Below are 23,176 nucleotides of genomic sequence, written 5' to 3' on the forward strand. Positions count from 1 at the left end.
TCGACATTACAGTTCCTGATGTATAAAGTAGTAAACAAGAAATAAAAGTTAAAAGCTCCAGTTTACAGTCCTGTAGTTATGGATCTGCAGTTGTTTCCTCAGCAGGGCTTAATCTCTCATTCCCCGCACCGCCAACCACTAGAGTCCCGTTCTGCTGCTACCCCGTGCCCCCAACCACTACTACAACACTGCCAACTGCCAGAGTTCTGCCTGGGCACACCAACCCCCTCACGGGTGACCCACAAAGTCTGCACCCTGGGGCCCCCAGCTGCTGCTATCACCACTGTTGCTCCACAGCCGAGCTCCCTCCAGAAGCTGAGCAGAGAGAGAAAAAAAACCCTTAGAAGAACCAAAAAAAAGTAGAAAAAGAGAAAGAAAAGCAACCAGAGTGAACCAGCTCCAGCTCAGGAGCCCCCATGTTGACTGAATGTCAAGACAGAGGGATGTTGAGAGAGAGAGAGAGAGAGAGAGAGTGTGAGAGAGTGTGAGAGAGAGTGAGAGTGAGAGTGAGAGTGAGAGTGAGAGTGAGAGTGAGAGTGAGAGTGAGAGTGTGTGTGTGTGTGTGTGTGTGTGTGTGTATGTGTGTCCATGTACACATACATGAGTTCACAGGGAGTTATCTGCAGACACTGGGTGGGGTCCCATTCTGGTAAGCAATAGGACATCAGCTGCGTTAGCTTCTGTGACAAGCAATTGTTGAGATGCAGGCACGAAGTCTCAGTTGTTTGGGAAAAGGTTGCAAAGTCATGGGAAACACTTGATTTCCCTTTTTTTAAAAATGGAGCTGGGGCTGCTTCAGTGAATAGTGTGAGTCAACATATAAAATTTTATGGAAACAGCTGCTGCTGACACACAAATGATTTACCACCGAAATAGTCAAGCCAAAAAAGGGTACGGGACAGCACTCTTCATTTCAGTACTCTTTATGGTAGTGTGTCCAGAAGCGAGCAGTGATAGACGGGTGAGGCTTCCCCAAGTTGTAACAGAAACGGTTTCAACTTATCTTCTGCAACATGAATAAAAGTACAGACAAAATGGGGGCAGTTCGGGGTGCAGGCTTTCAAAGGGGTTGTTCCATCAAATGGAAAAAAAAGAGGACAATGCTGCAAAGATTATAAGTAGCCCGGAATATTGGGAATAATTTAGGATGACTGATATAAAAAATTAGTAAAGGGGGCAGCACGGTGGCTCAGTGGTTAGCACTGCCGCCTCACAGCACCAAGGACCCAGGATCGACTCCAGTCTCGGACGACTCTCAATGTGGAATTTGAACATTCTCCCTGCGTCTGCATGGGTTTCCTCTGGTTTCCTCCCACAGTCCAAAGATGTGCAGGTTGGGTGAATTGGCCATGCTAAATTGCCCATAGTGTCTTAGGTGGATTAGCCAGTGGGATATGCAGGGTTATAGGATTAGGATAGGGGGGTTGGTCTGGATGGATGCTCTTCGAAGGGGTGATATGGACTCGATGGGCAGAATGGCCTGCTTCCACACTGTAGGGGCTTCTATGATTCTAAGGGGAAAACTGGAATACAAGAGAAAACTAGCAAATGTAAAAACAGAATTGCAAATTACAACATTGCATATGCAGGCTATGTGCCCATCCTACCTGCATCTGTTAACAGATGTCAATCCTATGCCTTTGCCCCATTTCCTACCCAACAATCATCCACTACATGTCCAGACAGTGAATCCAATATCCTAGTAAGGTAAAGTTATCATCGTCCCCAGTGAACTATGGGACTGTTCTCTCTTCAGAGGGAGAATGATTTGGTGGTGTATCAATCTGACAGTCATTACAGAGCTAAACATCACACAACACCAGGTTATAGTCCAACAGGTTTAATTGGAAGCACACTAGCTTTCGGAGCGATGCTTCTTCATCAGGTGATTGTCTGATGAAGGAGTGTCGCTCCGAAAGTTAGTGTGCTTCCAATTAAACTTGTTGGACTATAACCTGGTGTTGAGTGATTTTTAACTTTGTACACCCCAGTCCAACACCGGCATCTCCAAATCATGATCACAGAGCTGTAGAGTCATAGAGATGTACAGCACGGAAACAGACCCTTGGGTCCAACTCATCCACGTCCACCAGATATCCCATCAAATCTCGTCACACTTGCCAGCAGCTGGCCCATATCCCTCCAAACCCTTCCTGTTCATATGCCTTTTAAATGGTGCAATTGTACCAGCCTCCACCACTTCCTCTGGCAGCTCATTCCATACACTCATCACTCTCTGCATGATAACGTTGCCCCTTAGGTCTCTTTGTATCGTTCCCCTCACACACTAAACCTATGTCCTCGAGTTATGAACTCCACAACCCAGCAAAAAGACTCTGTCTATTTATCCCATCCATACCCCTCATGATTTTATAAACCTCTATGAGGTCACCCCTCAGCCTCTGACGCTCCAGGGAAAACAGCCCCACAGCCTGTTCAGCCTCTCCCTATAGCTCAAATCCTCCAACCCTGGCAACATCCTTGTCAATCTTTTCTGAACCCTTTCAAGTTTCACAACATCTTTCCAATAGAAAGGAGACCAGAATTGCACACAATATTCCAACAGTGGCCAAACCAATGTCCTGTACAGCCGCAACATGACCTCCCAACTTCCTGTACTCAATACTCTGACCAATAAAGGAAAGCATGCCAAACACCTTCTTCACTATGCTGTCTACTGCGACTCTACTTTCAAGGAGCTATGAACCTGCACTCCAAGATCTCTTTGTTCAGCAACACTCCCTAGGACCTTACCTATATAAGACCTGCTAAGATTTGCTTTCCCAAAGATGCAGCATATTGCATTTATCTAAATTAAACTCTATCTGCCACACCTCAGCCCATTGGCCTATCTGATCAAGATCCTGTTGTAATCTGAGGTAACCTTCTTCACTGTCCACTACACCTCCAATTTTGGTGCCATCTACAAACTTACTAACTACACCTCCTATGTTCACATCCAAATCATTTATTTAAATGATGAAAGTAACGGACCTAGCACTGATCCTTGTGGCACTCCACTAGTCACAGGTTCCAGTCTGAAAAACAACCCTCCACCACCACCTTTGGTTTTCTATCTTTGAGCCAGTTCTGTATCCAAATGGCTAGTTCTCCCTGTATCCCATTAGACCTAATCTTGCTAACCAGTCTCCCATGAAGTTACACCTCCAATGACATGGTACAAATCCACAATTTAAACATGTTCACCCTGCATTCATTGCAAATGGGTGAAATGAGCACAAGTTCCATGCTGGACTTTACAACTTCATGGATTTGCTTCATCAGTATCCTAGTGTCCAGCTGATGTGGATCCCATACATCACCCATTGAACCAGCAGATTCCGTTCCCTCCAATCATTTCCCAGTTGCATCTGACATCTAGAGAAGGTGCAAATGATGGTAGAGAACGTAGCTCATAGTGGACATTGAACTCAACCTGGTTGGTGGTACCACCATATCCCATTTTACACCTCATTATCCCAACAGCCCATTTCCACCTCTCCCCTTTCCCCATGCGGAGACACATTACATTGAACTTCACCTTGGAGTATTGTGTCTAGTTCTGGTTGCCCTACTATAGGAAAGATAGAGAGGGTTTGGAGAGGGTGCAAAGAATGCTGCCTGGACTGGAGGGCTTGCCTTATGAAGAAAGGTTGAAAAAGCACGGAGTTCTGTTTCTGGAGAGAAGGAGGAAGAGAGGAGACCTGATCGAGGTAATGAGAGGAATAGATGGAGTCAATAGCCAGAGACTTTTCCCCAGGGCAGGACTGACGGGTAGAGGGTTTAAGATATTAGGGGAAAGGTAAAGAGGAGACGTCAGAGGTAGGTTCTTTACACAGAGAGTTGTGAATGCATGGAATGCGTTGCCAGCTGTGGTGGTGGAAGCAGAGTCATTAGGGACATTTAAGCGACTGCTGGACAGACACATGGAGAACAGAGAGGTGAGGGGTGCATAGGTTAAGCTATTATATTTTACAATAGGATTAAACCTCGGCACAACATCGTGGGCCAAAGGGCCTGTTCTGTGCTGTACTTTTCTATGTTCTATGTTCTACCTCTAACTGTCTTCTTTGTTCCCTGATCCCAACATGACATAGTAATGATGGCCGTCCCCATACAAAGGCCATGGATGTGGTCACTTCCAGTAATCCTCAGATAGCCCTCTGATGCTGTTTCACCTCAGGATTTTCCCCAACATTATCCCTGTCTGCACAAGCTTCTGCTTTCCTGCAGTAAGCCTTGAATCTCTTGCCCATTTTAGCATCTTGTCCCAGCTTACAAAGTCTTGTAAGATTCCCCATTTGGAACTAAAAAGTGACAAGTCTCACAGACTTGATAGCCTCTATCATAAAGTTTTTTTTTAAAATCTAGTGGCTGTAGAGATAGTGAATGTATTGGTTGTAATATTCCAAAAAAGTCCCTAGTTTTGGTTAAAAAAAAGTTCCAGTGATTTGGAAACTTGCAAACAGAACACTTCTGTTCAAGAAAGGAGAGAAATAAGAAGCAGAAAGAGACAGGCCAGTTAGCTGAACATCTATCTTTGGGAAATGCCAGAGTCCATTATTAAAGAGGCTGCAGCAGGAGGTCCAGCAAATCACAATACAATCAGGAACTAAAACAAAAATTGCTGGAAAAGCCCAACAGGTCTGGCAGCATCTGGGTTGAGAAATCAGTGTTAACATTTAGAGTCTGGTGAGCCTTCTTCGCAGCCTTCAGAGTGTTTGGACCCAAACATTAACTCTGCTTTCTCTCCACAGATGCTGCCAGACCTGCTGGGATTTTCCAGCAATGTCTGCTTTTGTTTCTGACTTCCACTCTTCATTGATTTTTTTTGTATAATACCATCAGGTACAGTTTTGTTAAAGGGAAATGTATTTGGAAAACTGATTTTTAAAACAGAGTTCCATTAGGATGTAACACAAGCGGTGAATTAAGAGGGAATTGTAGATGTGGGCACAATTGGATTTCCAAATTGGATAAGGTGCCACATAAACTCGCAACTGAGATAACGGAGCGGTTTGCTTGGTCTTTTCAGAGGGCACTTAAGTGTCAACCACGTTGCTGAGGGTCTGGAGTGAATCGAAGGCCAGACAGGGCCAGGATGGCAAATTCCCCTGGCCCGGCTTTCCAGTTTCTGACTTTTTTTCTTAAAAAAGTCCAATTCAAATTTCACCATCAGCCGTGTGGGATTCTACCTCATGTTGCCAGAACCGGGGTCTTGGCTTCAACATGACTAGACCAGTGACATGACTATGACAGCAGGTTCTTGGCCGATAAGCATCCCTCAACCAACTTCACTAAAAATGGTGAGCTGGTCAATATTATGTTGTTGTGCATGAGATCTCGCTGGGCTTCCAACATGACATCAACAACTACACTTAAAACCATACTTCATCACCTGTGAAGGACTTGCTGTGGCCTAGAATGGTGTGGAATAAATGTCTCGCTCTCTCTCTCTCTTTCAACCCTTCCATCTTTATTTTGGTTGTGGGGGGTGGTGTGAGGAAGGTAAATGAATTGGAGGATCTGGAGATTTCAACGCTGCAGATTTGAACTTGACTCCCCCTGATATACGGAATATAACAGGCTCTGAGTTTACTTCAAATTGGTGTTCTGCCCTGTATTCACATCGTTTTGAAAACCTTCATTTGCACTGCAAGAATAAAATGGTCAAATAATAAAGGAATCAAGTAATGATGGATTTTCAGACTCCAAAGAGTTTTGTACATTGCTGGAAATCACACACAAAAAAAACCTCTCAGAATCAGGTTGATTTTTTTTAAATAGTCAAATCCTTTAACATCTGTTGACAGCTTTTCAGACCTGCATCACAAGTCCATAACATTCCTTCTGTAACAATGACTTGTTATAAAGTCATAGAGATGTACAGCATGGAAACAGAACCTTCAGTCCAAGCTGTCCGTGCCGACCAGATATTCCAACCCAATCTAGTCCCACCTGCCAGCACCCAGCCCATATCCCTCCAAACCCTTCCTATTCATATACCCATCCAGATGCCTTTTAAATGCTTCTAGGTAAAAACAATTTCTGCAGATACTGGAAACCAGATTCTGGATTAGTGGTGCTGGAAGAGCACAGCAGTTCAGGCAGCATCCGAGGAGCAGTAAAATCGACATTTCGGGCAAATTCCTGATGAAGGGCTTTTGCCCGAAACGTCGATTTTACTGCTCCTCGGATGCTGCCTGAACTGCTATGTTCTTCCAGCACCACTAATCCAGAATTTTAAATGCTACAATTGTACCAGCCTCCACCACTTGCTCTGATAGCTGGTTCCATACACGCACCACCCTCTGTGTGAAAAAGTTATACCTCTCCCCTCTCACCCTAAACATATGCCCTTTTGTTATCCCACAAATGCCACGAGAAACTCTTATAAACCGGTCAGCAACAAATCTTTTCCTGGATGGCATCTTATTTACTGAGCAAGCTATAAGGTTCAATGAATAGGGTAGGAAGCACACTATAAGAGAGGGCATTGGACGCCAAGGGTAGCAATACCAGCCTTGGTGCCAATCTGTAGAGACTGAATATTCAGACAGAAGGTTTGGGGCCAACCCACAGGGAAAACCAGACTGCCACCCATCCCGAAGGGAAGCTTAAAGTGGCATCTGTGCAGTAGCTTGGGACAAGGGGGCTTGAGGAGAAGAAATGTCCTCAGCACAAGCAAGTGCAGTGCAGAGAGTCATGGCTAACGTTACAAACAGAGGCTTCATCTCCAGGTATGGTTCAGTGACTGAACCTAATAATGACCTGAGTTGTCAGGGCACTGCACACCACGCTCTGAGTCAGTCCCTGATCGGGGCTTATTAGTCAATGTTTATTGGAGTGATCTTGATGGGCGTGGAAGAAAATAAAAGGACTGACATTTATACAGCATCTTTCACCATTTATAAGAATGTCCCAAAGTATCTTACAGCCAATGAAGTGCTTTCTGAAGTACAGGTACTGCTGTTCATGTTGGAAACCCAACAATCCAGACGGAGCAAGGTTCGACAAAAAAAATGGGGGTGTCATTTATTTTTGGGATAAAATATTGGCCAAACCAACTTCTGAAGCATGGTTAATGTAATGGAGCAACTCGAGGCATTTCACAATTCCGACACTGAGTGACACAAGAGTCAAACTGCCAAGAGATTAGTCAGAGAGGTAGGTCATAAGGACTCCTCTATCATCACTGAATGAATAGCAAGTTCCTTTTCACTGTGTACCAATTGCTCATTGGGAGCATCTTTATATTCTTGCAGGATGATTCACACATAACTTTAAGAATACACTGAGCTTTTTGACAAAGGATTGACCTCCAGTCTGATAGACCTCAGCTGGATGAGCATCAGCCCCTGTGTTTTGCCATTGGACAGGAAGGCTAATGGAATATTGGCCCTTATTCCAAGGGGGTTGGAGTATAAAAGTACAGTAGTCTTACTGTATCTGTACAAGGTGCCAGTGAGACCACATCTGGAATACTGAGAGGACCCCTTAATTAAAAAAAAGACACTGTATCATTGGAGGCAGCACTGAGGATTGCTCGGGTGATCTCTGTGGTATGGAGGGACAGTTGTATGAGCAATGGTTAAACAGGTTGGAATTCTACTCACTGGGGTTTAGAATAATGAGAGGTGACCTCATTGAAACATATAGGAATTTTAAAAGGGCTTGACAGAATAAATGCTGAGAGGATGGTTCCCTCATGGGAGGGTCGAAGACCATAGGACGTAGTCTCAGAATAAACGGAGACCAATTTAAGACTGAGATGAGGAGGAATTTTGTCTCGCAAGAGGGTTAAGAATCTTTGGAACTACTTGGCACAGAGAGCAGTGAGGCCATTTAAGGCGGAGACAGTTGGATTCTTGATCAGGTCGGCAATCAAGAATTATGGGGAAAGGACAGGATCGTGGATGTGAGGAGTGTTGGATCAGCCATGAGCCTACTAATGGTGGAGAAGGCTCAAGGGGTGAATGGCGTATTTCTAACAGTGTTATGGACAGGAGTTTTCATGTGTCGATCGATTCTGACGGGTGAGTGAGGAGTTGATGCAAACTATGGCTCGCTGTGGATTGCTTCTTCAATGCAAAGAGAAGGCATGTTTAAAGAACTCTGCCTTTCCTCTAGGAATCTGGGGCATCTCCTGTGAGCAGCAAGGCTCAGCGATAAAACAATGGATCGAGGGTCCTGTCGACAGATTTCAGAACATCGTTGGATCTCGAGCGGGCATGCCAAGTTGGGTAGACGCTGTAGCCAGAAGGCCTGACAGCCACTTCCTAAAGCAGCCCTTGTGTGGAGACCAGGCTACACTCTCAAGGCACTCAAAGAGGAAGAGCTTCAAGGACACTTCACCTGAAAGCTCCACTTTCAATGTCAACTTGTGATTCCTGGGAAGATCACTGCACCCGACGCAAAAACCTGCCTCCTTTGAAAGGCAGCGCAGATCAGAGGCAGAGAGAAACATGCACAGGAGAGGAAACCCAAGCCAGCAGCCTGTCGGAACCTCAATTTCTGCAGGGCCCTGTCTTGTTTGCCACAGAACCCTCCAAGTCTGCCTAAGCAGACACCTACATAAGCATTGGGAACCTTCCAGAGGGGGAACATGGGGGCTTCCTCGTCTCAAAAGGGGCTAAAACAGAGTTGCAAACAGAAAGAAAAAGCTGACAACAGTATCTATTAATGGTAAATGTAAGGGAGGACAATAACCCTCCCACCCCCATCTCCAACAATGACGGTGCTGAAGTGCACTTCCCATCTTGGGAAATGATCGGACATTGGAAACCATTCCTGAGCTGTGCTGAGTTTGCTGAGATTATTTAGTAAGAGGGGTGGGGATGGAGCCCAAGTAATAAAATGACACCTCCACACCCCACGTTATTGGAGCAAAAAATTAACCTTTCTGCTCTGTGTACGTGTATGTGTGGGTTTGGAGGGGCGGGGTGGGTTTGAGTGGGGATGTTGGTTGGGAATCGGAAAGGAATCATCTTTCCCTTCCGTTCTCACTGCCCAGACTCACCACCAGACTCTCAACAGGAGAATGCACAATGGTGCCATTTGATCAGGAGATTGTTCAGTGTTGGGGTGACTGGGGGAGCAGACAGGAGAATGCAGAGAGTGAGGAGAAAGGTGGGGGGGGGGGGTGGGAAATGCAGATTTTAGCGGAACACGTGCAACTTGGGAGATTACATGGACAGGGAGACTGCTGTAGTGCATTTTGGAGGGATAGTTGATTTGAATGGGAACAACCCCATTGAGATACTCATACACACCAGTCCACTGCTAATGTAGCAAACCCTGTAGGATCACCAAGGGAGGCCATTCAGCCCAGAGTCTGATTGGTCTACTAGAATGAGAAGCAGACAGCGCCTGCAAGGTGTACCCCCCTCCAACACCTGTGTGCTTGGGAAGAGGTTACTGTAATCACTACCCTCCCCACACCACACCCCGCATTCTCACACCATGAGGATCCTTCAAAACACAACTCTCCACAGTCCTGAGAGCAGGCAAAATAATAACAACAATTACAACCCCGAGAGACAGAGAGAGAGAGGCTGAACTCTGACCTGGATTTGCTGCTGAAGGAGGTTGATCTTGTGTTGTTGTTGTAGTAGCTGCTGCTGTTGCCTAGCGATCTGTAAGGAAGGACAAGTAATGAAATTGCTACGGTGTCAATTTAGAAGATATTTCCCACCACGACTGTTTCCTTTAGCTACGTCCCATCATCCTCTTCCTTCATATAGTTTCTCATGCCCTCCAGCCTATCGCAGAAGATCCCTTCCTTTTATGGCTCCTAGACCTCACTCTAGCTCCAGAGTTGCTCTTTCACCATTTTCCGATTCCAATTTTTACAAAAAAAAGTCATCGACCTGAAGCACTGGATTGGTAGCCTGCATAGGAAATGCATCAGGTCCCTGGCATTCTACTGGCATTGAGCAGCACAGAGGAGCCAACAGGATTGGCCCAAGAGAAAGCAGAACTGCCTCTTTGAGGTGGCAGCCCAGAGAGGTCGGTGTGCCACCAGCAGTGGGCGCTGTTGAGGCCAAGGGAAGAAAAAAGAGATTGGACCACCATGCTATGAGGTATTTTCATACATAAGGGTTACATTTATAAACAAAGGGCATAGGGCCAAATTTAGAAGGAGTGGGTCATCTATTGCAGGGCTGTAGGCGCAGGAGTGTGCTCACGAGAAGATCAATCAGGCAGGTTTCCTGGTATCTCCCAGCACGGGTATGACACTAGGCAGGGGAGGGTGTAGTCAGGGGAGGTGTCAGCGGAAAGAATGGCCCTTAATTGGGCATTTCAAATGGTTATGGTAACCAATGGGCACAAAGCCAAACCCTAGCCTGCTGCGCCCAGTGTTTTCCACCATTTTACGGGCACTTTCATCCGTCGTGGCCTCTCCAGAAGCTGGTAATATCAAGCCCATATGCTGTATTGCTGTCCCCATGGAGGGTGAATTTCATCTTATTGCTCTTTGAAAAGTGACAGCGCAGAACTAACGGGGCCAAATGGTCATCCCATTTGTACCAGATCCCCTGCATCTATAATATCTGGTTTCCATAACTTTACAAAGGTGGACTCAACTGAAATGCCCCACTTCTGGCCTCCACAACCCATTTTGGCCTTTTCTTTAATTATCCTTTCATGAGATGTGGCCATCTGTTCCTGAAGAAGGACTTATGCCCGAAACGTCGATTCTCCTGTTCCTTGGATGCTGCCTGACCTGCTGCGCTTTTCCAGCAACACATTTTCAGATCTGTTGCCATTTGTAAACTGAGTGGCATGCCGCACCGTTTATGAATGAGCCATATTGTTTCTTGTCAGAGGTCACAGCAGATTTCCATCCCGGAAGGGTGAACCAGATAAAATTTTACAAATTGGTTAGTTTCGAGGCACTGAGACTAGCTTTCAATTCTAGATTTAATTAATGAAAGTTAAATTGAACCAGGTCAGGTAGGGAGAAGAGGGTGGGATTCAAACCCAAGACCAAAGCATTAACCTTGGGCCTCTGGATTGCTAATTCAGTGGCATTACCACTATGCCACCATCCCAACACCCACTTGCTGCAGTTAAAAGAGGGTTGTGCTGTAGATCAGCTGTGTAAAGGAAAACAGTCTCGCAATGTCTAATTGTCTACAGCTGATTTTGGCAATGGGAAATGAGCACTCACTTCAACGTCTGGCTTTTCATGCCCTAAGTGCACCAAAGATTTCCTTTCATTCATCCTCACTCCATTCCCTTCACTGTTTGCTATTCTCCAGCACTAAACTCACTGATCCATTCCTGGGCCACAACTGTACAGCGATTAGACTGAAGAGCTGTTTCTTTTGTGTACACATTTCGATTGGGGGGGGGGGGTCAAAAGGAGTGATTCGACTGTGTGAGGCTGGTGGACGTGAGTGAGTTACTATAATGATCTAGGCCAGTCGCACCCATTCCAGATGGGAACAAGGGTGGCATGGTGGCACAGTGGTTAGCACTGCTGCCTCACAGCGCCTGAGACCCGGGTTCAATTCCCGACTCAGGCGACTGACTGTGTGGAGTTTGCACATTCTCCCCGTGTCTGCGTGGGTTTCCTCCGGGTGCTCCGGTTTCCTCCCACAGTCCAAAGATGTGCAGGTCAGGTGAATTGGCCATGCTAAATTGCCCGTAGTGTTAGGTAAGGGGTAAATGTAGGGGTATGGATGGGTTGCGCTTCGGCGGGTCGGTGTGGACTTGTTGGGCCGAAGGGCCTGTTTCCACACTGTAAATAATCTAATCTAATCTAATGATTAGGGTTTATGGGAATTTATGTAGCACCCTTTGCCCACCCCAGGACAACGCTTTACAGTGAACGGAAGTGTAGGCCTTATGCCTAGGGGGACAGGTGGCAGCGAATGTCTAGCAAGCCCCCACAAGCAGTGAAGTGGCAATGAATCATCAAATATTTTCCAAGAGGAGAACTCCCCTGTTTTACTTTTTGAAATAGTGCTGTTGGATCTTTTGCATCCAGTTGTGAGCCTGGAATTGATTTAGCGTTCCATCCAGAAGCTTGAATTTCCCAGAATGCAGCACTCCCATGCTTCAGGAGTGTCATCCTGGATGGCATCCTTAGTGCGACTTGAACCTTTGACCTTCTGACCTAAAAGAACATGGACTCTGATCGACATTATGGGCCTGATTCCTCTCTTAATGCGCCTGCTAAGCCTTTTAAAAAATTTATTTTGTCAAGCATCTGAGGCAAATGGATTTGGTTAGGTGTGCGTGTGTGTTTGGGGTGGGGGGGGGGGGGGAAGGGTTACGTTGAAAGGCATCATACAAATTAAACCGGAAATACAATTTAATTAGACTAACAAAAGCTTTGTAGGCTGTACTGGATGATTAGTCGCAGTGAACAATCTTGACTTGCTGACAGATTGCAATTCAGAAGTTGATTGCTAGTTCATCAAAAACAAAAGCTGCCAACCCGATCAAAGGATACACAATGATGTGACACAATACTAATTAAATGGAAGTGATTTGATTGTTTACCAGGAACAGTTGTTACATTCATTGCAAATTTTTTGCTTTGTTGCAGATTGCAACAGATTGTTTCAAGGTAAGGCTGGCTTTTAATTACAGTACAATTAAAATAAAAACAGGCAAATGAGCCAACTAGTGAAATGTGGAATCTACTCACCTCCCATTAATAACAAACCTTTGACATTTGCAAATGTACAATGAACTGAAGATACGCAAGAGGAAACTAAGGCTTTTATTATTAGGTCAAAGACTTTATCATGCTAATTAAAACAATAGACTACTCACACTTTGGACTTTGACCGTTTTAAGGAAATTATCCACAGTGTACTTCATCATTTTAAAGAGGAGTTGTTTATCCTTTCGGAGAATTGAGTTAAACATAGCTTAAATGTCTGTGTAGTCAATTGTCTTAATTTGCATGAGAAAGCTTTTGACCTAATAATAAAAAGCTAGTTTCCTATTAAGTATCTCCCATTCATCATACAAATGCAAATACCAAAAGGTTCGGTTTTTTTTAAAAGCAGTGGTTCCTTAAGTGGTATTCTCAATCGAGTCAGAAGGTTATGGGTTCAATTCCCACTCCAGAAATCATGTACCCTTAATCCAGCTCACTGCCTTTGTTCCTGATGAAGGGCTTTTGCCCGAAACGTCGATTTCGCTGCTCGTTGGACGCTGCCTGAACTGCTGTGCTCTTCCAGCATCACTGATCCAGAATCTGGTTTCCAGCATCTGCAGTCATTGGTTTTACCCTTAATCCAGGCAGACACATCGGTGCAGTACTGAAGGAGTTGGACACAGCCAGAGCAGTCCGTCTCTGGGATGAGGTATTAAACAGAGGTCCAGCCTGCCCTTTCGACAACGGCAGCGTGAGGGGAGAAGAACAAGTAGCCAGTGTTACTTGGGCACCTTAAGTTCTCAAAGGGGATGGTGGAGGTTACAGGGATAGCGAGAAGTGAGATGATAGAGTGATTCAAATGCAAGGATAACAGGCTCATATCAGAGGTCTGAAGAACCCAAAAGACAATGTGAGTCAACGAACGTAGGAGCAAGGCTGGACAGATTTTGGTGCAGGATTAGATAGCAGTAATCGGTGAGCCAATGTGTACAGGAAGTAGACAACGGAAAGTTACTTTAATGAGTGATGAGCTGAAGGAAAAGCCAGCAAAGGTCTGGATTATTCTATAGTCTGTTAAGATCTTATTTTATCGTATTTTGTTTTGAGCTGCTACATCAACACTGAGTAGCAACCTCAAACTTGCACAGCACCATTTTCCATCTGAGGCAATGCTGTATTTGTGCAGGGTAGCCATTCATTTGGCGAGAGTGAGGACTGCAGATGCTCGAGATTAGATTCAAGAGTGCACAGAAGTCAGGCAGCATCCGAGGAGCAGGAGAATCAACGTTTCGGGCAAAAGCCCTTCATCAGCTATTCATTTGGTTCAGGCAAGAGAGCTTTGCTGCATACTCCGAACAGTCACATTATGCCATAAAATCAAATGGACAATTCTCAACACATCTGTTGGTGGACCATGTGGCTACCTTTTGGTAAAAATAACTGGAGAACTGCAAAAGATGGGAATTTCTCAAATCACTTGTATTAATTTAGAAAGGGCAAGACTATCGCAGGTTCAACCCCCAATCAGCGCTGAGCTAACCTTTGTGGTTAATTCATTTTTATTCTTTCATGGGCATGGTCATCAATGATAGCTCATGCTTAATTAAGAGTCAACCACATTGCTCTACATCTGAATTACCATTTGGGCCAGGTAAAGATGACAGATTTCTTCCTTTTAAAAGGACATAGTGAAGCAAATAATTTTCCTTTTTTTAATATATTTGCCAGTGGTTACATGGATGCACTATATTCTAGGTTTTTAAAAACTATTTACTACAGTGGGATCTGAACTCACATCCCCATAACATTAGTGTGGGGCTCTCCACAACTAAATCCAGTGACATTACCACTTTTCCACTGCCTCCCCTCCATGGCAACCGAACATATGTGGAATTTAAAATCTTGCCCGCCAGTTGGCCAGCCTAGAAAGACAATGGAGCCAGACTCTGCAATATATACTGACCTATATTTCAACAATTTGTGACAAAAAAGGGAACATTTTCTCTCCATGCCTGTTTCTCCCATCATCCCCAAAAACAATGCATAGTGAAAAAGCAATTTGGGAAAATAATCATGAATGCAGAAAAATGCAAAATCTCTCTCGACTCCACCATTGCTGCAGATACAAGTCAACAATTAAGTCGACTGTAGCCTCTGGTTTAAAATTAATGAAAGGACTTTTAAACTGTGCCATCTTATTTTTTCCCTGTCTGCATCACATTTTCTTTGTTAAAGAAAATAACTTACTATCTTTGTGTGTTTGATTATTATTTACCACCGTGGGCGGCACGGTGGCACAGTGGTTAGCACTGCTGCCTCACAGCGCCAGAGACCCGGGTTCAATTCCCGCCTCAGGCGACTGACTGTGTGGAGTTTGCACATTCTCCCCATGTCTGCGTGGGTTTCCTCCGGGTGCTCCGGTTTCCTCCCACAATCACAAAGATGTGCAGGTCAGGTGAACTGGCCATGCTAAATTGCCCGTAGTGTTAGGTAAGGGACAAATGTAAGGGTATGGGTGGGTTTCGCTTCGGCGGGTCGGTATGGGCTTGTTGGGCCGAAGGGCCTGTTTCCACACTAAGTAATCTAATCTAATCTAAAAGCTCTTCTCTTGCACTTAAGAAAACTTTGTTAATTGGCTTTGAACTTACTAATCAAAAAAGTTCAAGTGGGTTAGACCTGTGTAAATAAAAAAAAACTTGTGACTGACCAAAAAGAGTGTAAAAAAAGACGGCGAAGCTAATTCCCCCTTCTTGTCTGGTCATAGCAACAGTCAGAGCAAAGAAGATGATGAGGAATTGATGAGAGATGTTTTGACACAAAGTAAAGAACAAAGAAAATTACAGCATAGGAACAGGCCCTCTAAGCCTGCACCAATCCAGATCTTCTGTCTAAACCTGTCACCTATTTTCTAAGAATTTGTATGCTTCTGCTCCTTGCCCATTCATGTATCTGTCGAGATACATTTTAAATGATGCTATTGAGCCCACCCCTACCACCTTTGCTGGCAACACGTTCCAGGCACCCACCACCCTCTGCATAAAGAGATTTCCACACATACCTCCCCTAAACTTTTCCCCTCTCACTTTGAATTGGTGACTAAAATGAAGTGTTGGTGTTTACACAGCAAAGAGGACCAATGGTGAGAAGCCAAAGAATTAAGAAAATTGGCAGACAGCGGGTTGGGGGTGCTGGTTTGGTGAGAGATGACATTTTTCTTTTAATTAAACACAGATAATCTGGAACACTACCTGAAAAAGGTGTAAGCAAGCAAATTCCAGGGGGATTCAATAATTTCAAAGGAGGGAATTTGATGCATAATTGAAAAGAATTTGTTTGTCAAGCTATGGGTCATGAGTGGCAGAGCTACGTAATAATTCCCAAAGAGCCAACTGTTACTATACCATAGTATATATTGTCCAGCTCTTTTTAAAAAAAAGGTTTTAAGTCAGAGGTGTCTAGCTGTCAATTAAAATCCCAGCTTGTAAGGTCTTGGTGCTTTTTTTAAAAAACAGTTGGAACAATAGACGCAGCCTGAATGAGTGTGGTCAAGCTCCCACAGAACCAAAATTTTTAGCTTCAGGTTTCCAATAGCAGTTGTGATCTTGAAGCTGGGTGGAAGCTACAGTATATCTCTCCCTCTCCCTCTCCCTCTCCCTCTCCCTCTCCCTCTCCCTCTCCCTCTCCGATGTTTTCTTGTTGCTTTATTTTCCTTCTGGACTGAGGTACTGCCTGTGAGACAATATTTTTCTGAACTTGCCTTTTGCTGAGGGTGCGTTTATGGGATGTTACTATATTGGAACAGTTACTGTTTAGTGGTAAAGTAATCTGTTATTCTGTTGAGCTTTGCAACAGAGCTAAGTTATTACAATTTCTTCTTTTTGTTATATTTTAACTATAGTGTATGAATAAAGTGCTTAACATTGAGTAGTTTGACCAATCGAGTTGTATCTGGAATGCGACACCTTAAAGATACCTCTAAAATAAGAAAAAGTTAGGGTCGAGACGATCTTTTGAATATATTTTGAGGGAGTTTGGTCTGGTCCATAACATGGTACAGGATCAATGACCTGGACTGCCCTCCTTGTTGTATCATTCTAGGATTTGCTCCAACTCCTGTGGATGAGTGGTGTTTTATACCTTAAATTAAATGCTATCAAATTCTAAGCCACAGCATGGTTTGAGTGTACTTATGTTAAACAGCTCCCAAGACAACCTTTTGTTGCATTTATGATATTGGTTCAGTAATAAAGATCCAGACTATTAGGAATAGGTCATAGTGCAAACATCAGCTGATACTCCCATCATGTTGGAGTAAGAGGTACCATGTGTTCCCCCTGTAAAACCCTGGGATTCGTTTGCAAACACTTAAAATTAAAGACCCTCCATATAGCATTTTGCTTCCAAACCTTTGGACTCCCTGTAAACTGAATTCTTCCATTCATCCATACTCACTTGTTCCTGTTGCTGCTTGGCTAGTTCCATTTGCTGCCTCTGTTTCTCGATTTGTGAGGCTGCTAGTTTCTTCTGTTCATCATGAGCAGCCAGCAACTGTTCACGCAAGCTTGTCAACTGATTGATCATCGCCATGAGCTGCCGTTCTTTCTCTGCTAGACTTTCTGGTGTCCCTGTTGAAAAGAAATAAAAATGGCAGCGGGGGAGAGAAGAGAAAAAGGGGAAAAAAGGCTTGTGATTGTTGTCGCATGAGAGGCAAGTAAATAGAGGGAAGGTGCAATTGGGAAGCACACAGCATTTGACCATTCAAAACAATAGCAATCATCCCAACGCCCTTCGCTTTATATGCCTAAACTTCTATTATTCATTCAACTTAGCACCCTTACACCACTCAACACATTAGAATGGCTGGAAGTTTATCCAAAGTTGTTGCTCCATTGCTTAACATAATGACAACCAAAGAAGTTTTTAAATGACTGGACATTTTTTAAGCTCTTTTCAAACCAATGGATGTTTATGAAAGTGCCAGGTCCCTTTATAATCGGACCTGGTTGACAATGTTTCTTTTTGGATGCAAAGCTTTTTTTCTGTTTTGAGGCTTTTTTGGCACTTACAATTGTCTTATATATTCCAGAAGATTTGGAATTAACTTGTTCCATTACACACAATTTTTGAAAATGATACCAATTAACATTCTGTATTGAGAAGTCACAGCAAGCTATTTCTGAAGACGTGCCGCGGAAGGAGATGTACATGCTGGAATCTAAAGTAGGCTTGCAGTACTCAAAAGGTTAATGGAGAATAATTAAAAACATTACACGAATCTTCATTTTCCATTCAGCCCAAGTGACACCAGTCACCTCCAGTCATGTTATTATCCCTCATCACCACTGCAGCACATGTAGCTGTTTAGCGATCTATTTAATTATGATCAGCTTAAAGGGGAGCTGTCATAAAAAAAACTTCTAGTTTCTGAAATGACAAGCCAAACCATACCAAAATTAGCACTTTAGTGTCGAGTATTAAAAATGCAAAGCAGAGGTCTGTCACATGTGGGAGAGAGGACTTGCACATGTATAGCGCCTGGCACATGTTACTAAACATTCACAGAGAATGGAGCATTTTTGAAGTGGGTTGCAGGGAACTGTGGCAGTCGACTCTCGCGCAGCAAGATCTTACACACAACCAAGGGAGATGTGGTCTGATAATGGGACTTCTCCTACTCATCTGCCCATTCTTCTGAAGTTACAGAGGAATCTCTGTGGAGGTTCACTCCCACCCTCTCTACCTCTCTTGTATCTTTGCTTTTTTTTTATTGTGGGTTATTGAAAGAGACATGAGGAGAACTTCACTTCTTTTCTTACAATGGGGTGGAGGGATCTTTTAGACTACTCTGTGAGGCCGACAGAGCCTTGGCACAATGGCGCATCTGCAAGATGGTGCCTCCAATAAAGTAGCACCATCCAGCAGAATCACAGGAATGGAGCCGAAACCCATAACCTACTGTCACAGAAGTCTAGGTGTCTGGGTCATGACCCCTGTCGAAGAATCCACAAGAACTCAAACATCATGGGGCGGCACGGTGGCTCAGTGGTTAGCACTGCTGCCCCATAGCACCAGGAACCCGGGTTTGATTCCAGCCTCGGGCAACTATCTGTCTGAAGTTTGCACATTGTCCGGGTGCTCCAGTTTCCTCCCACAATCCAAATCCAGATTAGGGTGAATTGGCCATGCTTAATTGCCCACAGTGTTCAGCAATGCGTAGGTTAGGTGCACCAGTCAGGGGACATACACGATAAAGTGGTGGGGGGGATGGGTTTGGGTGGATTGCGCTTCGGAGGGTCTATGTGGACTTGGGGCCTGTTTCCACACTGTAGGGATTCTATTCTATGATCGCCCATAATGATTTGCTTTTGGAGAGTTTCAGAGTTCAACAACAATGAATGCTTATTATGTAAAAATGTTTTCAATGCACTGAAAGACCTAAATGTGCTTCACAAGTTATAATTCAGTGGGGTGGGGGGGATGGGGGATTCTTGAAATGTAAACAAAAAAGGGAGGACTTTAGGGAAAATGGTAATATTCAACAACGCAGTAACTTTTAAGAAGAGATTTAGATCTGGGGGAGGGGCAGTTAGCGGTGGACATAAATGAAGAGGGAGAGAGGATTCAATGAGAAGGAATTCACAAAAAAAAATTAATGCATTTATCCATTGTATAGGTGAATCTTGGTTGGTAAGACCCCAGTCTGGCCTTTAGTATGTTAGTGGGGTGCAGGTACAACACTGCCTCAGAGTCAGAGGATCAGGCTGGTTAAGATCAGATCAGGCGTTGCTCAGTCAAGTGCTCTCTGAGCTGTGTTGATGCCCAATTAGAAGGCGGCCAATGCTGGTCGTGATGCATGCTGCAGTTGAACAGCTTTCCAGCATTGATTAGTTCTGGTGGCATGGTGGCTCAGCGGTTAGTACCGCTACCTCATAGCACCAGGGTCCCAGGTTCAATTCCAGCCTCAGGCGACTGTCTGTGTGGAGTCTGCACATTCTCCCTGGTTTCCTCTGGGTGCTCCGGTTTCCTCCCACAGTCCAAAGATGTGCTGGTCAGGTGAATTGCTAAATTGCCCATAGTATTAGAATAGATTACTTACAGTATGGAAACATACTGCTTGTTTGGGTTGCAACCCACCCGTACCCCTTACCTAACACCTGACCCGCACATCTTTGTGACTGTGGGAGGAAACCGGAGCAGACAGGGGGAGAACATGCAAACTCCACACAGTCAGTGAACTGAAACGGGAATTGAACCCGGGTCGCTGGCGCTGTGAGGCAGCAGTGCTAACCACTGTGCCACCGTGTTGCCCATAATGTTAGGTGCATTAGTCAGAGGGGAATGGGTCTGGGTGGGTTACTCTTCAGAGGGTCGGTTTGGACTGGTTGGGCCAAAGGGCCTGTTTCCACACTGTAGGGAATCTAATCTAATCGCGACGGCTAAGGAGCTGACCACTTCAAGAGAAGGGCAGCTGCAATATAAATAGATGGACGTTAAATTTGCATTTCTTCAAACCTTTCCAAAGTATAATAAACTCAAGTGAGTGCTGCCATTTATTTTATCTGAAAGTCCTGCTTTCACAGAAAACAAAATGCCCATCTTGCAAGCCAGGAATTCCTGACAATAGCCTTTTTGTGATCTCTTTATATTTCTTTCGCATTTCCCTCGCTACTGCTCGCCTATCTGGGTGCTATTCTGTTTATGCCACTCTTGGCTGCATCCCCTGGTGGCGGTGGTACAGGAATCCTGGGCAGAAGGCGAGCTGGCCCAGCCTGACCTCACAAGATGGTGCAAGTGAGAACCATCTACCCCCCTGGAGGGCAACTTCCTCAACAATAGACAATGACTGTAACTGTCAGGCATTGGAAATGAACTGGTGGCTGTCTTAACAGCTCACTGAGGAGCCGGGCCCTTTAGATGTGCGCTTGAAGGGACTGCAAATATCACAGCAGAAAAAAAAGCAGCTCTTTCAAGGCTTTACTGTTGGTTTTCCTCAACCAGCACATAGAAGGTAGACTACAGTGGTTCCAGCTCCGCTCATGTGAGAGCGGTAGTAATGATCTCCAGCAGAACATTACAAAGATGCCAGAGATTTACTGCTCTTACATACAGGTTTTCCATCGAGTCAAAAGGCACAACAAAAGTCTCCCAGCTGAGATTTGAAAGGACCCAGCACTCCCCTATGAACTCAGATAAAGCCACTGCAGTTCTAAAATGTTAAATGCTTTTAAGGCTACGAGTCCAGTCGACAACTCACTCAAGATAGTAACTCCCTCTCTAAATATGAAAGGGTTGAGACTTAATGTGCGAGTCAAAATATTAGATATGGCAAACGCTCTCGTTCCACATTAAGCTGATGAGGGGTGAATCAGTGGGCATTTTAGCTTTAAATTTAAAACATCAGCATAGTCTAGACTGTGATGTTCTCGATTTCCTTGCACAATTGGCATTTTGTTTTGTTGAGGTCAGAGGCAGCAGAACAAACAGGACATGCAATCTGGAAACAGTACATTATTAAAACATATTTATAAACAGTAACTGTGTCTTTGACTGAGCCCATTACTGGAATTGCCACTTACTGTTCTCTAATGAATGGTGACAAGCAGAAACCACAGAACAGGTCTCAGACTAGAGATATATATATATAAAAACTAACTTTGTCATCAAAATTGCTGCATAGAGCTAAAACTTCCCACATATGACATGACACTGCCTTTATTTGGTGTGTAAAATAGAAGATACAAAATTAGGAGGCTTGACAGAAATATCTTGCTATTAAAAGATATTTCCAGCCGGCTGCACCGACAGTGCAACTTTCTTCAAAACACAAAAAAAAGTATCGAATCATTTCTAACCATTCAGAAACAGCCGGGGAGAGCATGCAACAAGAAACTGGATTGATAATTTACCCAACCTTTAATCTCCCCGATATTTCCCGAACCCATGGCTAAAAGCTTGTCCTTCCAGTCTTTTGACAAGAGCTTCTCGATACTGGGCGTTTCTACAAAGGGGGGAAAATGTACAGCAAACAGAAAAGAAAACACAAATTAGAGCTATTTCATCTGTCACAAAAATGCATGCGTGGTCTTTGTGTATCTTTTTTATCCCGTCTCGCTGCATGGGTTAACAATGTTTAACAGCCACACAGATAAGAATGTACGGAATCGCCTTTTTTTAAAAGCAAAAATTAATACCCTTACCGCAAAAAGTAATTGCTGTCAAACAGGATAATACATGACACAGAAGTTAACGGGCAGCGAAAGGTAGAGAGACAGACAGAAAAGACACACACACATCACAAGGTTTCAACAATTTTACAGAACGCATTCGGGACGATCCGAGGCCCAACACAAACACAAAACCCAACAGCAGATAAGAACTAATCCCACTCAGTTTATTACCACGAATCAAAGAGTTGTAAAGGCGACAAGTAAAGCGGGTAGGGACTGGATTGCATGTAGGGACAGGTCCAGTGAAATCACAGTCATTTTATCAGCAACATTCTGATCAACAGAGGCAAGAAATCCAGGTAGCACAAAGCAACATTCCTCATTTCTCATGCACAGAGGAGATCGGTTTCACTGCTTATCAGCAGAGGAGTTAACACGGAGCCAATTGCTGGGGCTTCCACACACAGAAGTTAACTGCTTGCTTCTCTGACAAAACTTTCCTCGTTCAATTTTCCAGACCCTTTTTTTTTTGTTTCTTCCAACATTAAATTCTTAAATGGACTCTGCCCTGGTCGGCAGCACACCAAAACGAGATCTTTGAAGAGCTTCTATATGACTCGGTGAGCTGTTCTCCACCAGATATTACGAGGAGCAGTCACTAGTGTTCTTTTACAGCTGTCTGGTCGCCACCCCTATCATAATCTCAACAGGTGCTATTGGATACCTAACAATGACTGAGGCTTTTAAAACGCTGCTCTGACATTGAAATGGTACAACAAATGGACATTTCTCCTCAGGTCACTCACTGTCTGCATAGTAACAGGATTCACTTTTATTTATCAACATGCTACAATATCCCCAGTTTTGCTTGTAAAAATATATTCTTAAAATCTTGAATACATTTCAACTTTGGATTCAACGTTAATTAATGTTTTCCAGGGGGTTTTTTTGTTCTATATAGTAGTAATCTCCTAAAATAAAAATCAGCGGCATCAAGTCTTTTGTGCATGACGGGCACGAACATTGGAAGGATAGCCAGCAATTCCCTGCTCATTGAGGAATTGTGTTCGCAAGAAGTTAACAGATCACAGAACTGAAATGCAAAACAAGGCCGTTATTCATCAATTTTATGCACCCAATCAAGAGCTTCCTAAGTAAACTCCACAGCCTAATCTCGAGGTATCAGGGTGGAAATTAAAGATTTGCCTGCAAGTCAATGTCTTCTTGTGTGCTATTAAATACTACATCAAAAACACTTCATACAATAATTAAAGCACACTTCAAAAACTTAATTAGTTAGAAGGTCCATCTATACACAATCAAAGCAAGATTGATAAAAGAAACATGTTGTCTCATTTTAAAAAGATCAACCAGGTCAGTCCTTGACCAC

General features: G+C 44.1%; 1 protein-coding gene across 8 annotated transcripts in view; it reads right to left on the minus strand.

Annotated features, from left to right (window-relative positions):
* The window catches only part of sox5 (SRY-box transcription factor 5), a 383,477-nt gene that overhangs the window by 184,422 nt on the left and 175,879 nt on the right, over positions 1-23,176 (minus strand). For 5 of the 8 annotated variants that reach the window (XM_060842999.1, XM_060843001.1, XM_060843000.1 and 2 more), the window contains 3 exons: positions 21,531-21,617; positions 17,072-17,244; positions 9,567-9,635 (listed from right to left, as the gene is read on the minus strand). In XM_060842999.1, coding sequence (XP_060698982.1) covers positions 9,567-9,635; positions 17,072-17,244; positions 21,531-21,617 — 329 coding nt within the window. Of the gene's footprint in view, positions 1-9,566; positions 9,636-17,071; positions 17,245-21,530; positions 21,618-21,816; positions 22,007-23,176 lie in introns of those variants that run through there. The other 3 variants (XM_060843003.1, XM_060843002.1, XM_060843004.1) reach the window with 2 other exon arrangements.

Source organism: Hemiscyllium ocellatum, chromosome 23 (assembly GCF_020745735.1).
Source record: "Hemiscyllium ocellatum isolate sHemOce1 chromosome 23, sHemOce1.pat.X.cur, whole genome shotgun sequence".
NCBI lineage: Eukaryota > Metazoa > Chordata > Chondrichthyes > Orectolobiformes > Hemiscylliidae > Hemiscyllium > Hemiscyllium ocellatum.